Source organism: Diospyros lotus, chromosome 9 (assembly GCF_014633365.1).
Source record: "Diospyros lotus cultivar Yz01 chromosome 9, ASM1463336v1, whole genome shotgun sequence".
Classification (NCBI taxonomy): domain Eukaryota; kingdom Viridiplantae; phylum Streptophyta; class Magnoliopsida; order Ericales; family Ebenaceae; genus Diospyros; species Diospyros lotus.
Window position 1 is genome coordinate 8301506 of NC_068346.1, and position 20574 is coordinate 8322079.

Here is a 20574-nt window from a genome sequence, read left to right on the forward strand (position 1 = left end):
TTTCTTTTTTAAAAATTCCATTAATTTCATCTTGTGTGTGCATTTGTTTATTTTATTATTTTGGATTGAATTTACATGGAAACAAATGATTAGCCTATATGGGCAAACTATAACTCTATCTTTTTATCTCTCTCTTTTTTTTTTTTGGTTTACAGGTTGGTCCTTCTCTTTTTCATCTTGTGTGTGCATTTGTGATACCAGCATTGTTAGAGGTATGTATCCTGTGAGTGATAAGATTTAATCACTCCCTCCGGGTGGTGGGTGATCACTCTTTTTTTTAAATTTTGAATGCTTAGTACTATATGTATCCTATGAGTGATAGGATTTAATCACTTCCTCCGGGTGGTGTATGATCACCCATTATTTTTAATTTTGAATGCTTAGTACTATATGCATCATGTGAGTGATAGGATTTAATCACTCCATCTGGGTGGTAGGTGATCACCTATTTTTTAAAATTTTTAATGCTTAATACTATATGTATTCTATGAGTGATAAGATTTAATTTGTAACGACTCGAAACGCAACCTTAGATGTTAATGCAAACGTGTTTGTAAATAGAAATTGCACTCTCATGAAAACATGATTTTACTATTACTAGAATTTTCACATTTTGCTTTGTGTAGTTGTTCCTTGTAAATAGATAAACTAATAGTGTTTCTCATTGTCTGCCATCTGTGGTATTTAAGTGCTGGATGGTGGATCAATCTAACCTTCTGCTGTTGTAGTTTTCTGCTTATCGTAAAGTAGCTGGCCTTCATTCTCTATAATGGAAAATTATCTGTTGCAGAAATTCTTTCTCGTTATTGTTGTAATTTCTATTACCATTTTTCTATCATGCTATTATAGTATTTCCATGGGACTACAAGAAACTAGAAAAAATGTTCTCATAAGTTTGCTAGTGTTGGCAACTTAAATGTTGGTTTATGGGATTGTGGAGGCTTTTTTTTTTTAATTAACTTGGGGTATACTAGGCTTCGCTCAACTAGTCCCCAAGGGAGGTGGGCTTCACCCCAATCCACACCCTAAATAAATCATGGTATAATCTTCATATAGTGCCTCTAAGAAGTTTCGAACTTGAGATCTCAAGCATGTCTACCCCCTATTTTTACCACGGAGCCACCCATAAGGTGTGGGATTATGGAGGCTTTTAATATGTTGTGTGTTGATTTATGGGATGAGATTACTGATAGGGTTTTGTTGAAGATTGGTGGGCTTCTTGTTCGTGTGGTCATGTGTACTTAGTTATTACTTTTACCCTCATTTTAGCATCTAAGGTTGCGTTTCGAGTCGGGGGAATACCAAAAATAGGAAACTCACAAGTTCAGCGCTTGGTCAGAAATTACCATTACAGTTTAACAATTATAGCCAAGTAATAGGTCCAAATACAAATGTGTTTGCAAGCTACTTAGGGAAGATTGTTGCAGTGTGTGAGGATGCTTCAATAACTTGCAAACGGTGGGAAGATGTTCCTCAAGCCAACAAAGCTAAAATGTATTCATATGTATTGGTAAGGTCAATAAGAAAAATTTATAATAGATATAGTCATTTTTTAATTCTTTTTTAGATATATTCCTTTTTTAGATAGGACAAATTTGAGTTTGAGGAAAACGAAAATAGGAAAAATTGGATTATAAGAAAAATGGGAAACAAGTTTGCAAACTACAAGCATAGATTGAAGGTCAAATATTACGACGCGTACACCATAGATGAAAAGAGAATTCAAGTGGGTTCAGTAGACATTGAGAGAGAGCAATAGAGAGATTTTGTGCATTGGTTGAGCTCACCTGAGTTTCAGGTATATTACACTTAAAGGGTGTTTGTTTTATTATATTTGTATTTATTATTATTTACTTATAAAGCAAAGAAATTCATAATTAAGATTTTTTATTTGATTAATTAATTTTTTCATATTACTTGACATCAAGACCACGTGTGCTCGAAATAAGGACAATCGATCAAAGTTAAAGATGAGCAAAACTACTGGTACAAGAAGTTTTGCTCGGGTTAGAGCTGAAGAGGTATAAATTTTCAATATTTTAATTTCTATCATTACATCTCATTTTGTGTAGTATTTTTTTACTTATTAATTAAAAATACCTTTTTTTTTGTTGATAATTACTTAAATCCAGACTCAAAAACTAGGACATGACCCAATAGAAGTAGAAATGTTTTCTTGACACACAAAAAGAAGGATGGATCAATAGTTGATTCGACGTCAGCAAAAATTGTGGTAAGCATTTTAGTTACTTTTAAAGTTTATGTTATTGTTTTGTTATTCTTGATATCATCAAAATAATTATGATCTTTTTATGGAGTCTTCTTATAGATCAAAATTAAAGCTCTTCCTTGCAAGGCCCAATCCAAGAAGATAAAAACCAAATAGAAATGTTCTCATATTACATTCATCCATGCGCATTAGAGAAAAACAGAAGGAACTAGTAACTCTTGTTAATTCTGTTTGGATATGAATTTTGTCTCACTCTAAGTTCTCAAACTTAATTGTTTAGTTGTGGAAAATGATTATTTTCTAAAATTGTTTAAGTGCAATATGTAATAATTATTTGTGCAACATTTTATTACAGGAAAATATTCAAACTATAGTAGGCCAAAAAGTTGAGGAGCAACCTTCTGAACTTGTTAATGAAAATCAGATTTTTCTTGAAGTGATGGGCAAAGAAAGGCATGGTCGAGTTCATGGATATGGTTTCAGCCCCACACCTTCTTCAGTCTCTGGCAAGCTTCATTCTCAATTACAAATGGCTTCAACAATTGAAACACTAAGACAAGAGAATAAAGAGTTGAAAGAAAAACTAAGCACAGTAGAGCAAACCCAAGTAGAAACTCTTAGCTTGCTAAAAAGCTTCATGGAAAAGGTTAGATTAGGAAGGGTTAGAAATGAATGATGATACTCTACTGATGTGACATGTTTTGGTTGATGAATAGTGTTCAACATTCCATATTTTGTAGGTTTATTGATTTTGTAAAGTGATACTTTGAATTATAGTTTTTGATTGTTGATAATGTGAGTATATATATATGTTTGCCTTTTGGGTTGTTGATGATTGTATAACAATATATTTCATATATTGTGATAGTTTGTAACATTTTGTAAAGCAAATGTTCGTAAATTTGTAAAATAAGTGTCCATGGTATAGGTTGTAGGCCAAAAAAGGTGAAATTGTAAACCACTTTTAGTGACGGCCGTATATGGTCATCACTAATGGGTTAAAACCACTTTTAGTGACGGTCGCATATGGTCGTCACTAAAAGTAGTTTATCCATTAGTGGCGGCTGCATATGGTCGTCACTAATGGATAAACAACTTTTAGTGACGGCCGCATATGGTCGTCACTGATGGTAAACCACTTTTAGCGACAACCGACATTGTCGTCACTAATGGGTTAGCTTTAGTGACGACCGACATCTTCGTCACTAATGGGTTAATTTTAGTGACAGCCGACATCGTGTCACTAACGGGTTAACTTTAGTGACGGCCAACATGTAGTGACAGCCACGTATGGCTGTCACTAATGAGTTGCCATTAGTGACGGCTTGTGACGGTCTGTTTGGCCGTCACTAATACTTTTAGTGACGACTTTTTGGGCTTTTAGTGACGACCCTGGCCTTCACTAAAGCTTGTTTCTTGTAGTGTTGATAGGTTGACCTTTAATCTTGATTTTATGGTCATTGGGTCTGTTTTTTGTTCGCAAGCTAGTGATGTATAAAGAGTCGTGTATGATGTTGTGAATCAGTGTAATCCTTTCCTTCATAGTGCAATGAGCTCTTCTCACCTGAGCTCAACGTGGACGTAACCCATTTTGGGTGAATCATAGTAAAAATCTCGGCCCCCTTGCGTTATTTATTTTCTATTGTTTATGCTTCTATTCTGTGTATCTCTTATATGTTTGCCATGATTGAGTTGGGAGTCTTAAACCTTTCAATTCTATCGGAAGTTTATGTTTTCTGGGATTTGTTTTTGTGAGCCTTTATTGTGCGTTTATCGCCCAACAGGGGATTTTTGCAATAAATTAAAATATAAATCTTTGTAATTATGCCAAACTTTAGAAATAATTAATGTAATTTACCAACATCAGTGATTTTATTTTATTTTTATTAGAGGGATTTGTCCTCTGTTATATATAAATAAAAAAATTAATGTAATAGCATATTACTCTCAAATTAACGATTTTTGAGATCATATTTAGTTGTGTAATTTATTAAATAAAATATAAAAATAATATACTTGAAAATTCAGAATTTAGAATACTAAATCTAGTGTTTGCTTAATAATATATAACAATTAGGGGTGACTCGAGTAATTCCTTAAATCTCTCTCCCCTTAAAAGGCTTAGATATAAGAATTGATTTATTCAAATTCAGACAACAAGAAGAAATCAACTTTTAAGTCTAAACAGAAAACTATCAAAGGATTAGACTCCTGTTAACAGGTTATTAAGATTTATTTATGAGTTATAAATTTATCTAATATACATTTAAAAATAATAGTCATAAATTTTCATCGACATATGAAAATTTAAAAGAATTGTTATATAATAAATAGGGTTGTTAAAATAGGGTAGGTTTGTGTATTACACCTCAACAGCCATTGCTATTTCTAAAAAGATGTAAAATTGACCTAAACAGGTGGTGTGACTTGTGATTTCAGAGAGCCTTTAAAAAGATGATTAGTGGATTTTCTCTTTTACCCATTGCAATCTAATGTCTATTAAAAGATTAATGTCTATTACACACTATATCCTTTGTATAAGGCCATAAGATTGGCTGAGATGGGATCTATTAGATGAGCCAAAATGGCTTGTTATGGGCCTTGGATCTGCGGTTAAGGGACTTGTAGGCTGGCCAAGTTCTGGCTTTTCTTTTTTTTTTTTTATCCTAAGGCCCAATTTTCAAGGTTGGGTCATTTCTAGAATTTGTAATAATGCCTATCATCACTTGCCCCCGTATTCCTATCCTAAGTGATTTGAGTTAGGCTAAACAGTAATGCAAGGGTCTTTTCCCTTTCTAATGGTTGTTTCGTGATCAAGGTTGAAGTTAAATCTATTCAGGCAGTGGCGGCGGAGCTAAGGAAGAATTTTAGTCTGGGCCAAGGGCTAATTTTAGTCCTAGCCAAATTATAAAAATTATAATTATTCATACTAATATATATAAAAAATTGAAAAAATAAAAAAATCAACTGGGGCCAAGGCCCCAGCTAGCCAACATGTGGCTCCGCCACTGTATTCAGCTCAAACATTCCATTTTTTAGGCTAAAGAGAGATTCCTCAACTTCTTTTCATCCTTGTTTACCCTTTAATATTATATGAGCCATTAGTGCTTACCTCAATTAGAAGGGGAAGTACTGTTCCAACATGTTTTTCTTTCTAAAAAAAGCAAACAAAGAGGTGTCACCACATCACTATTAGGGGAAGAGACAACATTTGGTCTTTCCTTGGGATAGAAAAGCGAAATGGCAAATGTGGGCTAGAATGGGGCCATCCCCCATCATATATAAGCCTCCATGGAAGACCAATTAGTGTCTCTTCCCCTAACAACAATGATAGGGTGGCACCCCCTTGTTTACCCTTCCTTAGAAAGAAGAAATGAGAGAACAATACTTATTCTTTTGATTGGGACATGCGAGCTAATGACTCGTTGAACATTTAAAAAATGATGGGCAGAAGTTGAAGAGTCCCCTTTTTAGCCTCAAAAATGAAAGGTGTGAGTTGAAAGTTTCAACCTTAGCCTTTATCATGAAGTAGCCATCAAAAAAGGAAAAGACCTTCTCTCCTAACCTAACTTGAATCACTTAGGATAGGGAGGGGAAGGCAAATGATGATAGGCATTGTTACAAATCTCAAAATAACCCAATCTTGAAGGTTGGGCCCAGGATAAAGAAGGTCCAAAAGGAGCTTAACTTGCTTACAAGTTCCTCAAATAATAGGTCAAAGGCCTAAGCGAGGCCCGTAATTAACTCTCTTAGCCCATCTAATAGGTCCATCTCAACCAATTATGTGTCTATTTGGATTGCCTATATAAGATCACAATGTATAATAAGTGAGGTACGTCATTTTTACGCTCTTATTACATAACTACTACATTTTTCTCAAGTATAGTGATTGATTTGAGTATCAAAAACTCTATTAGCCGATTAAACCCTACTTTTTTTTTTTTTTTTTCTTACAAGAATACAACTTAGCCATTTGATGAATAATCAAATTGTGAATAGAAGCTAGAGACAACAACACACGGATAGATGATATCCTAGCTACTGGAGCATAAGTGTCAAAGTAATCTATGCCATGACGTTGTTTGTATCCTTTCGCTACAAACCGAGCTTTATACTTATTTATAGAACCATCTACATTTAATTTCTTCTTGAAAATCCATTTCGAACCTATTGGTTTGGAATCTCTAGGTAAGTCAACCAACTCCCATGTTTGGTTTGACATAATAGATCTCATTTCATCATTGATTGCGTCTTTCCAAAAAACAGCATCTCGAGAAGAAATGGCCTCTGAGTATGTGACAGGATCATTACTATTATCATCAATAGTTAACTTAGTTTTGTGTGTAATGGTTTGTACATTACCTTCCAATAAATATGTCACAAAATTAGGACCGAAAGATTTCTCTTTCCTTTGTCTCTTACTTCATCTAGGTTCTATTTTTGAATTTGATTCATCAAGAGGTTCTTCGAGGACTCTCTTGGAAAGACTAGAGACATTAGCATCTTTGTTATACATGGAGGAAGATTTATACAAATGTTCAAAAAATTCTGCATCAATAGATTCAATAATGTCATATACGAATCTAATTTTAGAAACCTATATGCACAACTATTCCTTGCATACCCTATAAACACACATTTATAAGTTTTATTTCCTAACTTACTAATCTCAAGATTTAGTTTTCTAGGACATGTTGGGGCTAAAGATTGGTAAGACGATCTTGAATATGAGGAATCCGTAAAGGAAATACTAGCAAATCAAATTGGATGATAATTTACCCCTTAACCCTTGTCACAATATAAGTTATGTCTAAATATTTTTAAACGTGCATAATAATATTAATTATTTTTTCGTAAATTCCTAGTTGCAAAGGTGGTATAAATGTTCAGTTTCCTCAATTTTGGGGATTTGTGTGGCTATTAGTTTTTATGTTTAATTATATTTCTCATAGGGAACAGACCGATGGACATGGGTAAGATGCATTTTATATTGTAATTATTTCTTTATCAATTAATTAAAATCTAAGATTGGATTATCCCACCCTAGGATTCTCCCATAGTTTTTAGCCATTGATTTTATGAGTTTAATCATAAACATCGGCAAGTTTTTAATCAATGATTTATGTTTCCGATTAGTAATATTATTTCAACCATTAAGATCCTGATAACTACCCTGAATGCAATTTTTACTTTTATTAATCATATTTTAATAATTTATGCAATTTTTACTTTTATTATTAATTTTTTACTTTTATTAATTTGGTCAATACATTTTAAGAATAGTCAAATGAGTCACCATATTTTTAAGGGCAAATAAAAAATTAAAAACAAAAATCATTTTACGAATTTGTAACTTTATTCAATCGTTTCAGTATTATCAATTATATTCTAATTAGTTTAATCATGTGCAATTTATGTAACACTTGAAATTAATTTACAAGGTGTATGTCACGGGTCATAAAAAATAAAAATATAAGTGAGACCCACATGTATATGTAAAAAAATAAAAAATAATATGAAAAATAATTTATGTGTTCATGTAGATCCTAATCGTATTTTTATTCTTTTTATAACACGTGATGTATCACATTAGTAATAGCACACGTCTTACAAATCAATTTTAGGTGTTGGATACAACTGCACCTAATTGAGCTAATTAGGATATAATTGATAAAATTGAAACAATTAAATAAAGTTATAAATTTGAAAAAAGATTTAAGTTTTTTTCTTTTTTGCTATTTTCCTTTTTTTTTCAAAATAAAAGTTAATTTGGTTAGCATACTTTAAAAAGTGTTAAATAAATTAATATATTTTTAAATTTAAAACTATGTTAGTTATTAGGATAGATGTTTTATTAATATTATCATCCAATAATATTTTAATTCTATTGACAGCATGAACTTTGACTCTAATCAAGGTAATCTTACACAATCACAATCACCCAAATAGAACCTCAAATTCTGATTTAAATAACTCTCACAGTGTTGCAGTTTGTATTTTTTTTTTTTTTTTTATAATTACAATAGGCAGTATGACCCTAAATCTTAATTCTAAATTAGCTTCGGAACTAAGATAAAGTAAATTATTTGACACTTTAGCCTAAAAAAAACAAAGCAATAATTAACTTAACATTCAAAAAGAAACTGTAAAAAGGCATAAGGTTGCTGAGCATGCAGTGAATCACCAATAATAGTAACTAATTGACTCTTAACTCAACGGGCGTAGAAGTCCATGTCTCTTGGAGGATACATGCTAAGAGTTGACAGGCTTGTTTAGAGTTGGCAAATGGGCGGGTGGGTCCCGCTTGGTCCATTCATTTCATGGGCCGGGGTCAAATTTGGCCCACGAAGCGATCTACTCTATCTACGCTACGGCCTATAGGCTTTTAAGGAAATATGATTACATTAGATCTACATGTGATTTGCAATGCTTTTGTAGAGATAATTAGATCAACAATGTGATACCTCTTTAGGCCTTTCAACGGGCTAGTTTGATTTAGATCCGGATTGGACTAGATCTGTGGAACTCGATCCATTTAAATAAAGGTTCAGACCAAATTTGTTTGGTCTAGATCCGACAGACCAAGCTTTTAACCAGTCTGGATCTGGACAGCTTGATGGATTAGATAGACTCGCCATTCCGTTGCTGTGTTGCACTGATCTCTCTCATTCTATCATTCACTCCTCATCTAATCGATAGATCCAAAGGTTATTGTCTTCCTAAAGCTCCATGTGGCAGCTGACGACCATCTCTCTCTCTAGATCTCTCTCTCATTTATCGTGGCTAAATCTATCATCACCACTATTAGAAAACAAAATCAGGAGCCTTCTATCGTCATTACAAGAATTTTGAGTTTTAGTAATAGAAATATTTTGTTTTAAAATTCAAAAATTTTTCACTAAATCCATTTAGCAACAAATTTTTTTTGTTGCTGAAGTCATCATTGCTATTTTTTTTTTTTGCTACGGAACTGTCACCAATTTAGCGAGAGATCAGCAACGGAAAAATTCCATTACTAAATGTATTCTTTTTTTAAATTTAGTTTTGAAAATTTTTGTCGCTATTTTTTTAATATTTTTTATAAAATATATTTTTTATTTTTTAATATAACATAAAAAAAATTAAAAAATATTTAGCGACAAAAATATTACGTCACTAAAACATATTAAAAAATAAAAAAATTAAAAATAATAATAATTAAAAAAATAAAAAAATATTTTCACTACGTTAGAAAAAAAACACTACAATCCTAACAAACATAAAATTATTAAAAAATGAGATAATTAATTAATATTAAAAATTAATACTTAAATATTTAAACTTTAAATATAACCAAAAATAAAATAAAATTACAATCCTAACAAACATTTCTAATAGTTTACTGAAAACAAACAAAACATATAAACAAATAAAATAACACAAAAAAAAGAAAGAAACATGAAAAATATATAAGGAGCAAACAATGCAATAAATAAATTTTTAATAAAATAACATAAAAAAAAGAACATTTAAAACAAAGAAAAGAACATTTCTAATAATTCAATGAAAAAGACCAAGGTTGCTGAAAAAAATACTACAAATTTACTAAATTTAATATGAGGAGCAAACAAATTTTAAAAATAAAAAGTAAAATAAAAATTCAAAAACTTAAAAAAAATAATTTAACCATAGCGAGAGAACTTTGGCGAGGGTGAGGGCGAGGGGCTGCAAGCGAGCGAGGGCTAGGCAGTGAGCGAGTGAGTGAGGGACAAGTGCGAGCCACAAGCGAGAGACGAGTGCGAGCCGCGAGCGAGAGACTAAGGCGAGCAATTGAGAGGCGATGGCAAGGGGGAGCTGCAAGAGGCGAGGGCGAGAGCGATGCAACAAGCAAGAGGCGAGAGCAAGGACGAGACAACGTGTGAGATGAGAAAGCGAGGGCGAGAGATGAGGGCGAGGGAGCCAGAGAGATGAGGATGAAAAATTTGGGGGAGGGGGACTTAGGGATTTAGGGGGAGGTTTTGGGGATATTTGAGGGTAAGAAGGGGATTTAGCTAGGAAAGAGGCGAGGAGATTCACGTCTCCTCAATTTTTTTTAAATATTTAAGAATTAAATAAAAAATATAATTTATAAAAATAATATTAATAATTATTTAATTGATAAAAATAATATAATTTAAATTATTATATTTCAAATTAATATTTATTTAAAAATTTAATTATATTATAAATCTAACAATTATAATAAATTAATTGAATATATTAAATTATTTATTAATAGTTTGTTATCTTAAAAATTAATTTTTTTCTATAAATAAAAATTATATTAAACGAACCTACATAACATCTATAAATTATTAGAATAAATTTCAAGTTTCACAAAAATAAATAAATAAATAAAAATCCAAAATTTCCACCGCACTTAAGATTTTCAATTACAGAGCAGAACAATGCTAATGATAGAACCTATCTGATCAACACAGTAGGTTCTAAATTGTTGCATTTCATCTATAACTTAGAGAGAAAATTAGAGAGGACAAATGATAAAGAGATATATTTATTTTTTTCTTGGTCAACATTAATGTTTTATACATAAAACTTAAATTTCAAAAATAAAAATTAACCCTTATAGTTTTTTTATAGTATAACTATTAAGAGAAAAATCATTTCATATCTTCGTTCGAAAATCATTTCGGACTTATCTTGATACTCTCTTATCCTGCTTATTTTAACAAATGCTACCTAAATATATTAAATAAATATTTTTTATATATATTTTTTTATTTTTTAATAAGAATAACACATATCATTTCTCTAGTTGTTTATTATGAATAACTTAATTGTGCATTTAATTCTGTTACAATGTCTATATATTAAATAGTGATATATGATATTGTTGTCAAGTATAAGACACAATGTCATCCATATATTATGATTTTTAAACTTTTTAGTTTAGCGAAAAATTCTCCTATTTATAGAGAAAAAGAGATTGATAAGATAGCTTCTAGACTCCTTTCTATATAATGTAATCTCTCAATATTGTTTCATTTTTATGATTTCTAAAATTTAAAATAAAGAAAATTTCAACAATATTATGATTTTTAAACTTTTTATTTATTTTTCAAATGCAGTGTTTGTTTACATTTTGTACACATTTAATAAATAGTATAAATAATTAGTTATTATATATTTAATATATTTTTTATTTAATGCACATGAAATATATTAATTGATATAGTTAGAATTTAGCAATATTATGATTTTTAATATTAATATATTTACTTAAATTTTTTTATATTCATCGTATATTTAATTTTTTTATATTCTGTCACTAATTTTAATTTTTTTTATTTTTTGTTATTTAAACTTATTTTAAATTTTTATTTTTATTTTAAAGTTAGCGACGAAAAGCTAAATGTTAATAATAAAAAATTTAAAATTAAAATTTTATTTTAAATTTTACGACGAAATTTATTTTCCGTTGCTAATTTCAGTAACAGAAAATAAATTCCGTCGCTATGTAAAAATTTAATTTTTAATTCTTATTATTATTAAAATTTAGGGATAGAAATCATGTTCCATCACTAATTTTTACGACGGATTATTGTTTCTGTCGCTAAAAAGTTATTATTTTTTTTTGTTAGCAACGGAATTTTTTTCCTTCGCTAAAATTCGTTATTAATTTTCACAAAAAAAAAAATTTGTAATCTGTCACAATTCTATCGCTGTTCCATCATAAAATAACGAAGGAAATGTCATCTCTAAAAATTCGCCACTTTATCCCAAATTTCCTGTAGTGTGTGTATCACAAGCTGAAGACAAGAAACCTTGGTTCTCTCTCACGCACACATACACCCAGAGACCATCGCTAGGGTTTTTGGATAAAAAGTGGTGAAGCCCTCTTAAATAGATATAGATCTAGTTTAGATTGGTAAAGTCCTAATCTATTAAGATTTAAATTTATGCAAACTTATTCGTCTTCTTAAGAATAGTTTTTATCATTATCTAAAATCACATGATGTTTACTGTAAGAGGCATGTGATCACCATAATTGTTTGTCATGATGTTAATATGTTTAATGTCAATTAATTGAGTATAATTTCTCACTATATAGTTACTAAATATAATATTGACATAAATTGTAATTGGCCTAATTAAATAATCTCTCAAAATCTTAAATTCTAAACCTTCCTTACAAGAACATTAATCGTTCAACTCCAATAGTTATGTTTTTTTAAAAATTAAAATTATTTAAAAAGAGTAATTTAAGAAGTAAAAAAGATTTCATATACCAGCTCAAATATTTATTTAAATAATAGATTATGTATTATGTATCATATAAATAATTAGATATATATATATTTAAATATACTTATAATTTATATATTCATAGGCTGGTTAAGCCGAGCCACCTAACCACAACCCAAATCGATTTCAGCCAATAACTATTAGTCCCAGTGGCCCAATTTCTGATTTTTCTCCGATTACTAACAATAAAAGGGTAAAGGAAAGGAAACTAACAATTTCATTGATTATAAATAGATTTAAAATCTATCGATATTTAGAATTGGTCGATCATGGTTCGTTAACTCACACTGAGAGAATAAACGCAAACACAAAGAAAAGAAACGAATAGAACAAAATGACAAGCTACACACTGGAAAGTTTTATATGATTCGACAGAAATTATGCTTAGTCCATGACTATTATCTAATTATTCTAATAGAGTAACAATATTTTATTATCCTTCCCCCCTTATAATGGTTTTTTCATCTCTATTTATAATGTGAGGTGTTTACAATTTAAATAATTTATCAAATAAAAAAATAAAATTACGTTAATTGAGTTTCTTTATCAATTCTCCATAGCCAGGAACAGATTTCGTTTTTGTAAGGATTTGATTTCTTTTGAATTGAGAATATTGACTTCTTATCCACAAGGTTGTGATGGGTTTTTGATAAGCCCACAAATGTCGGGTGAGTGAGCTGAATAAGCTCACAGGAAGCTGGGCATGCAACTCGCTGCTCACATAATTTTGCGGCCTAAATTTGGCATGGCAACCTGTGGCTTCGATTCACCTTGGGCTGACCAAGCTTCGGATGATCGGGTTGGCCTTTAGGCCGTATTCGGCCCACCCAATGCGGTGTAAGAAATATACATAACAAGATCAAACCTAAAGATATATCACATAAATCCAAATTTATTTTTCTGTTCATTGTGCGTTGATGTTTTGTTATATTTTATTCAGTATTCAATATATATTGAAAATCGTGGATCCATTTAATGATAGGTGGGTTTTAGTAAAATTTTCTATTAATTAAAATTTAAACTATTTTAATTAAAAATCCATACCTAAATCTGAATGTAATTAATAGAAATGATATGGAATCAAAAGAAATGGCTGCAAAGCAAAAAGTGAAACACCCAATAAAAAGAACACTTAAAAGCAAGGCTACAAATTAAAATGTCACAAATCTCTTTGATTTCTGAGCATGTTTTTGGCAGATGATTGCTCCTAAACTGATGGCAAATCATGGCCCCGCCAGAACCTTTTGACCCACAATCAGAATTTCACACATTTAATACCCCTTCTTTTCCGCAAGGTAAAGGTTCTAGGAATATTACAGAACAAAACAAAAGTGCCCATTAAAGCCCACAAGATTGCGACATTTTCCGCTCATTCATTGTTCTAATTAATTAAATATTCCCTTACCATCTTCAAATTCTAAATTCAGTTGTTGACCATATTAACATTTGAGTGATTAAGGGTCGTCAGTTTAGGAAAACCCAATCGTAATTTGCAAATCGTTATTGAAGGCAATAGCAACCGTCAGAGGGAAAGGGTGCACCATCATTAGGAAGATGAAACATCACTAGAGAAACAATGAAGATGAGAGAGAGGGGAAAGAGTTTTGAAGAAGAGGTCGGTGGTAGCGGTGGCAATGGCAATGAAGGAATCAAAATAAGATGATGGGTAAGGTTTTGGTTCAAGTTGATAATTTTAAAATTTTATTGAGGATAAATTTATAATTGGGATGTCTATGCCATAAAATAAAGTTTAATTCTTTTTATGGAAAAATGCAACCGGACATACCTTTAAAGTAATCCCATATCCGTCCTCATCTCACTCTATCAAACCTTATTTTTTACATAAGCAAATGGGCCATTAATCTCATAAATTTATAAAATATTTTTATGAAATGATGGGGTTCCATTCCACAGGGGGGTTTATGAATCCGAATGATTGTCTTAATCTGGAGGGAGCTCAAGGAAGATGTGCTGTGCGGGAATCCCTTCCCGCATGGGAAAGTAGATGAAGGTGGACCACAGATCACTTTACCAGATGCTCCACGTGTTCCCCATCAATCGGCGGTGCACACCTCACCCATCACACCCCTCGTGAATCTAGTAAACCCACCGGCCCTCACAAGAACCCTAAGCCCGGTTCGACCCCCAATCGGTCAAATCGTCGCCAACCGGTCAAGCCTGCTCTCATCGGTTTCCAAACTCCACAAGCGCCCATCCAGCCACGTGCCGCCATCCCACTGGCTCATTCCTCAGAATCCAATGTCCATTTTCTCCCTATAAAGTTAATCACCGCCGCGGCTGCCTTTCATTCTCTGCTCCTACCCGCAACCGCAAGCAAAGAACCCAGAGAAAGAAAGGGAAAATGGCGCGAAATCCTCGCTGTTCTCCAGCCAAATTCCTAGCGAATTTTCCGTCATTGTTCCGCATTTTCCTTCTCTCGCTACTGTGTCTGCTTGCATGCCCGGTTTCCGGCCACGACTACGCCGATGCCCTCCGGAAGAGCATTCTCTTCTTCGAAGGCCAGAGATCCGGCGAGCTCCCGCCGGACCAAAGAGTCCGGTGGCGCAGAGACTCCGCATTGCACGATGGCGCCGCCGCTGGAGTAAACTCTTAACAGCATTAATCTAATTTGATAAATACACCTTATTCTGTTCTCTCAGGTTTAAATGACATTATGGTTGGTACTTTGAACAGGTGGACTTGACGGGCGGGTACTACGACGCCGGGGACAACATAAAGTTCGGGTTTCCGATGGCGTTCACGACGACATTGCTGTCGTGGAGCATCATAGACTTCGGGCGGACCATGGGGGCTGAGCGGCCGAACGCGGTGAAGGCGGTGCGGTGGGCGACGGATTACCTGCTGAAGGCGACGGCGTTGCCGGGGGTGGTGTTTGTGCAGGTGGGTGACCCATTTTCTGACCATAACTGTTGGGAGAGGCCCGAGGACATGGACACGCTCAGAACGGTGTACAAGATCGATGGCCGCCACCCTGGCTCCGACGTCGCAGGCGAGACGGCCGCTGCCCTCGCCGCCGCCTCCATCGTGTTCAGGTCACGTGACCCTTCCTACTCCCGCCTCCTCCTCGATCGTGCCGTCAAAGTATGTCTCCTCTCTTTCTTCTCTTTCCTTGGTCCTTTTTTCCTCCTTTAATTGCGTTCGCATTTGTCATCTTTATGGTGAGCTAAACATGTGATTGACAAATTAAGATTATTAATAAAAAAAATAATTGTGTCTAAGTATCTCTTATTAGCCATAGCGCTAGATTAGAAAATTCAACCTAGAGGTGTTTTAGTGGGAGAGTGTTAATGTTCACATTTTTTAAATTGTGATTTATACATATCAAATATGAATAAAAAAAACACTATTATTCGTACAATATGCAATCCCATGATTTATATTCGTTTCACATACTCAAATTGAGTTGTATATCTAGCAAAAAGGTGGTTAATTTTTTTTTTTTTTTCTATATGATGATAGTTCTTTTGATAACCAAATGGTGTGACCACCGCTATGTTGTGGGAGGCAACCATATTTTGATTGATGATCATGTGCATGCTCACATGGGTTTGGTTTATGAGACATGCTTGCTTACATTCTTTCCATCAATCAAAGTGGGCCCACATATAGTTCGGTCCACATACATACACGATTCTCATGTACTACTTATTATCTACGTATAAAAATGACCGTTGGCCGTAACGGTCATGTGGACTTTTGTATTCTAGGTGTTCGAGTTCGCTGACAGGCACCGTGGCGCGTACAGCAACAGCATTCGGCGAGGCGTGTGCCCGTTTTACTGTGACGTCAACGGCTACCAGGTAAACAGAAAAATCAGGACTAAAAGCAACTCAACCCTAACCGTCCGATGCGATGATCAAACAGGAGAAGAATATTGAAAGGACATCGTGAGGCGTTGAACTTTGATGGTTTTTATGTGGCAGGACGAGTTGCTGTGGGGGGCGGCGTGGTTGCACAAGGCGTCGAGGAGGCGCGCGTACAGAGAATACATCATAAGGAACGAGGTGGTTCTGAGGGCCGGAGACACAATCAATGAGTTCGGTTGGGACAACAAGCACGCCGGGATTAATGTCCTCATTTCCAAGGTTACCCCTATCCCCGAATTAATTAAAACGCGAATAGGGAAACATTTGCTCCCCTTATTGTTATTGTTATTGTTAGGGTAATGTTGATTATTATCTAATAAATATATTTTATTTTCAGAAAATGTATATTTATTTTATAATCAAATTCTATTAATTGATTAAATAGTTTAAAAGATGATGTATTTATCTTCAACTAAAAATTTTGTATTTAAGAAGATACAATAAATATAAAATTATTTAATTATTATTTTTAAAATAATAGTTAATATTACTCTTGTTCTTATTATCATTGTTATTATTTATTATTCCCCTCTCATGTTGTTATTCGCTCGTGTACGTACGTGAAATATCCCTGTCTCCGTCCCACTTGTTTGCCCCTTTATTCTTATTGTCCATGATTGTTTATAATTATATATGGATAAGCGTATTATGCGAATCACATGGTAAAGGGTTGTTGGATCATGAGTATTGCGACCCACAGCCACAGGGTGGTGGTGGTGCTCGTTGCAGTTGCACATGATGGAGTTTGGAAAATGTGGTTTTCACATGCGGTGGGGGTTAGCTAGTTTGTTGAGCAATGTCAAAACTTTTATGGTTAAGAGTGATGGTGTGAGTAACATAAGAGGTTAAGACAGATTTTGTATTTCAATATATGGGCCTTTAGCTGTAATCGTTGGAAATAGAGTACGGTATAAAAATAAAAGACAAAACAATATAGTGTAACACTAAAAGTATTTGTAGAATTACTCATCTCTAATATATACACATATGTATGTGTAGTTTGTCTTTACTTTTTAGAAGTTTTGTTGTGGTTCATCATAAAATTATTTGGGCTTAAGAATAAATGATACCTTAAAAATGCAACCAAGTGTATATTTACGGGAAACTAATTATGTTTAACCTAAGCTAAGAGAGAAAATGTTAATGAGATCCTTTGAAATGTCCGAGAAAGAAAGAAAGAAAGATAGATAGATAGATGACAAATGTCAACGTGGGCCATCCCCTAAAAGAGAGAATTGCCCTAAAATCTAGGGGCAAATGGCCTTGGGAGAGGGCTTTTTAAGGGCCAATTTTTTATGTTTCAAAAGGATAAGGGGGGCCCGCACCATGTGGGGTTTTTAATTCACAAGCACAGGAACCCTAGTGGAGTAGGCTTAGGCCTGTCAATCAGGTTGGTCCCGCACCAAGTGAGTTATCAGCTGCGTGCATGTGCAAAAAAGCTGCTGCATCTCCCTCGCTCCCCATACCCACCACCCGCTTTAAATTATCCTAGTTACTTTTTCTCCCCCTCCCAGTCACTGACACTTCCACTTCCACATATATTTATTATGTATATATATATATATCCCAGTATTCGCTCGCTCATTGGGGGATTCAGATTCGGGGTACTACGGTCATTTCACTGCGCTCATAAAATTCCTTCGCTTTTCGACCTTCTTTAATGTTATGTTCCTGCCTTCACGCTTGTGTCTGCCCTCCTAATGCATCTCTCTGCCACATTTATACCTTTTTGGTCATCGCTGCCACTCATATTTACTGCTGGACTCTCTCTCCCCTCGCTCTTGTATACTAGCTGTAGAATAAACGAAAATTTCTTGTTTTACAGGAGGTGTTGATGGGAAGATCTCCAGACCTCAAGTCCTTCCAGAACAATGCCGATGCCTTCATCTGCTCCATTTTGCCTGGCATTTCTCACCCTCAAGTTCAATATTCTCCTGGTAATTTTATATAATTACAAAAAAGAACAAAAAAAAGTAAACAAGTGGCCGAATTTAACTTAACAGTCCAGTAGCCAAGCCAAAGTGGCTTTTTTGCTCAAAAACATAAATTTGACTACTCAGCTGCTAAATTCGACAGCCATTATCACTCTTGTGAAAAATATAATTTTTAATTACTAAAATGGGTGAATTTTGCCATTTTCCTATTTGGAAAAGGGGGGCTGATCTTCAAGGCTGGAGGGAGTAACATGCAGCATGTAACATCTCTGTCATTCTTACTTCTCGCCTATTCTAATTATCTGAGCCACGCCAATCATGCTGTTCCATGTGGTGACATCTCAGCCTCCCCGGCTCTCCTCAAACAGCTGGCCAAACGTCAGGTACCTTTCGGCCCACCTTGCTTCCCTTGCCCCCAGTCCCAATCGGGCTACGTTAACGGCTAAGATCCCTTGTAACTTCGTCTAACGTGTTTGCATTTGTGTTTGTGTCTGCGGGGCCTACAGGTGGACTACATTCTGGGCGATAATCCAATGAGGATGTCGTACATGGTAGGATACGGTGCACGATACCCGCAGAGGATACACCACCGAGCCAGCTCCTTGCCTTCCGTGGCGGCGCACCCGGCCCATATAGGCTGTAAGGCCGGGTCTCGTTATTTTCTGAGCCCCAACCCGAACCCTAATTTACTGGTTGGAGCGGTAGTGGGGGGGCCCAACAGCACCGATGCATTCCCAGACTCGAGGCCGTTCTTTCAAGAGTCAGAACCCACGACGTATATCAACGCGCCATTGGTGGGCTTGCTCGCGTACTTCTCGGCCCATCCTTGATCTCAATGTAGGAAGTAGTAGATATGGATGTATGTAGAGGTTGTTGTTGATTAGTAGTGGTGCGCGAAGGTCACCCTACCTATGATTGTGTCTTCTGGTTTGTAACCCTTTTCCATTCAATGAAGGAAGAAAATGTTTCCGAGAAAGTACAATTTCTAGTTCCCCCACCTTCCAAACATAGATTTGTGTATGCATGCATGCATGCACACACTTGATTTTGATTCTCAACGTACGTACGCTACTAGATTACATATTGTATAGTGACCAATGCCATGTTGTTCATCTGGTCGTGCATGCATGTGTAGCTCAAAAAGGCACATGGTGGTAGGTAGGGCTTTTGAGTGCTTGGCCATTTATGTTTTGCTTTTGAAACATAATAAGTGAACATGAGTGATCTAGGTATTATAGTGAAATCTGGGTGCATCATTTATATTTTATGTTCCATTTAAAGTTTAAACAATGGAGTTTAGGCATACTTAAGTTAGGTGCTTTTCACCTCTTAGGGAAAGTGGGAGCCAGGTGACAAAACACCTGGTGAGTAGGTGGGAGAGAATGTTTTATTCCACTTTGATTAATTGGAGATGGATGGATTACTATATCTATGTGCGCGTGCGTGCGTATTTATAGCAAATGGCCATATAATAACGGTTGTTTTAGAACTTGAGCATGTAATATCAGGGCCGACCCATGGAAGTTGGGGCATAGCCCATTTAAAATTTGGAGGCTCTTAAAAAAATAATAAAAATATGAAAATTTTATTTTTTTTATTTTTAAGATATAAAATCGCTAATTAAATTTTTGTATTCTAACTTAAGAAGTAAATCTTTTTTAATTGACAATATAATCAAATCACTTAATTTTTCTTGTGACAGTTGAATTTAAGTAAGATTTTATTAATTTTAATTTTAAAATTTTTTTTTCCACCGAAACTACAGTAATATGAATAGTTAATAATATTTTATAAGTTATCCATGTATTTGAAAAAAAATTACATTTTTTTATAAAATTTAGCACCGCAGGTAGTGTTTTTTTTTTTTTTTGAAATATAATCTTGTAAAACTTTTCATCTTTTAATTTGTAAAAGAAGAAAATAATGTGTATATGCATTGTATGTGACTCCAAAAAATGTTATAACATCAACACATGAATTTTTCATATCACAAAGAATTAAATTAAGATTGTAACAATTAATGGTGTATAAAATGCTCTCGAATTTATATCTAATAATTTTTTTTACATACTTTGTTATTTACCTTTCATATTAGATCCATTATTATGTCATTGCCCTCTCACATTATTTATATCAAATTCAAAATTTTTTATATTACTTGTAAGTACATTAAAAATATCTTGACCAGAGGTATTATTAACTTTTAAAAAAATTATAAAATGCTCTTCTATTTTTGTCG

At 33.9% G+C, this 20574-nt stretch overlaps 1 protein-coding gene across 1 annotated transcript; it reads left to right on the plus strand.

The window, feature by feature from the left end:
• Positions 1 to 14805: 14805 nt before the first annotated feature.
• On the plus strand, positions 14806 to 19311 carry LOC127809533 (endoglucanase 8-like). Its single transcript, XM_052348392.1, has 7 exons — positions 14806 to 15116; positions 15209 to 15616; positions 16243 to 16335; positions 16459 to 16620; positions 18227 to 18338; positions 18555 to 18718; positions 18842 to 19311. The coding sequence occupies exons 1-7, from the start codon at positions 14877 to 14879 to the stop codon at positions 19163 to 19165; spliced, it is 1503 nt and encodes a 500-aa protein (XP_052204352.1). The 5' UTR covers positions 14806 to 14876; the 3' UTR covers positions 19166 to 19311.
• The last annotated feature ends 1263 nt before the right edge of the window (positions 19312 to 20574 follow it).

What these genes read in the sequence shown, in the direction of transcription:
- LOC127809533 (XM_052348392.1), top strand. Translation starts at nt 14,877, where the DNA reads ATGGCGCGAAATCCTCGCTGTTCTCCAGCCAAATTCCTAGCGAATTTT. An exon ending in TTAATGTCCTCATTTCCAAG is followed by an intron (nt 16,621 to 18,226) that starts GTTACCCCTATC and finishes CTTGTTTTACAG; the next exon opens with GAGGTGTTGATGGGAAGATC. An exon ending in TCAAGTTCAATATTCTCCTG is followed by an intron (nt 18,339 to 18,554) that starts GTAATTTTATAT and finishes TATTTGGAAAAG; the next exon opens with GGGGGCTGATCTTCAAGGCT.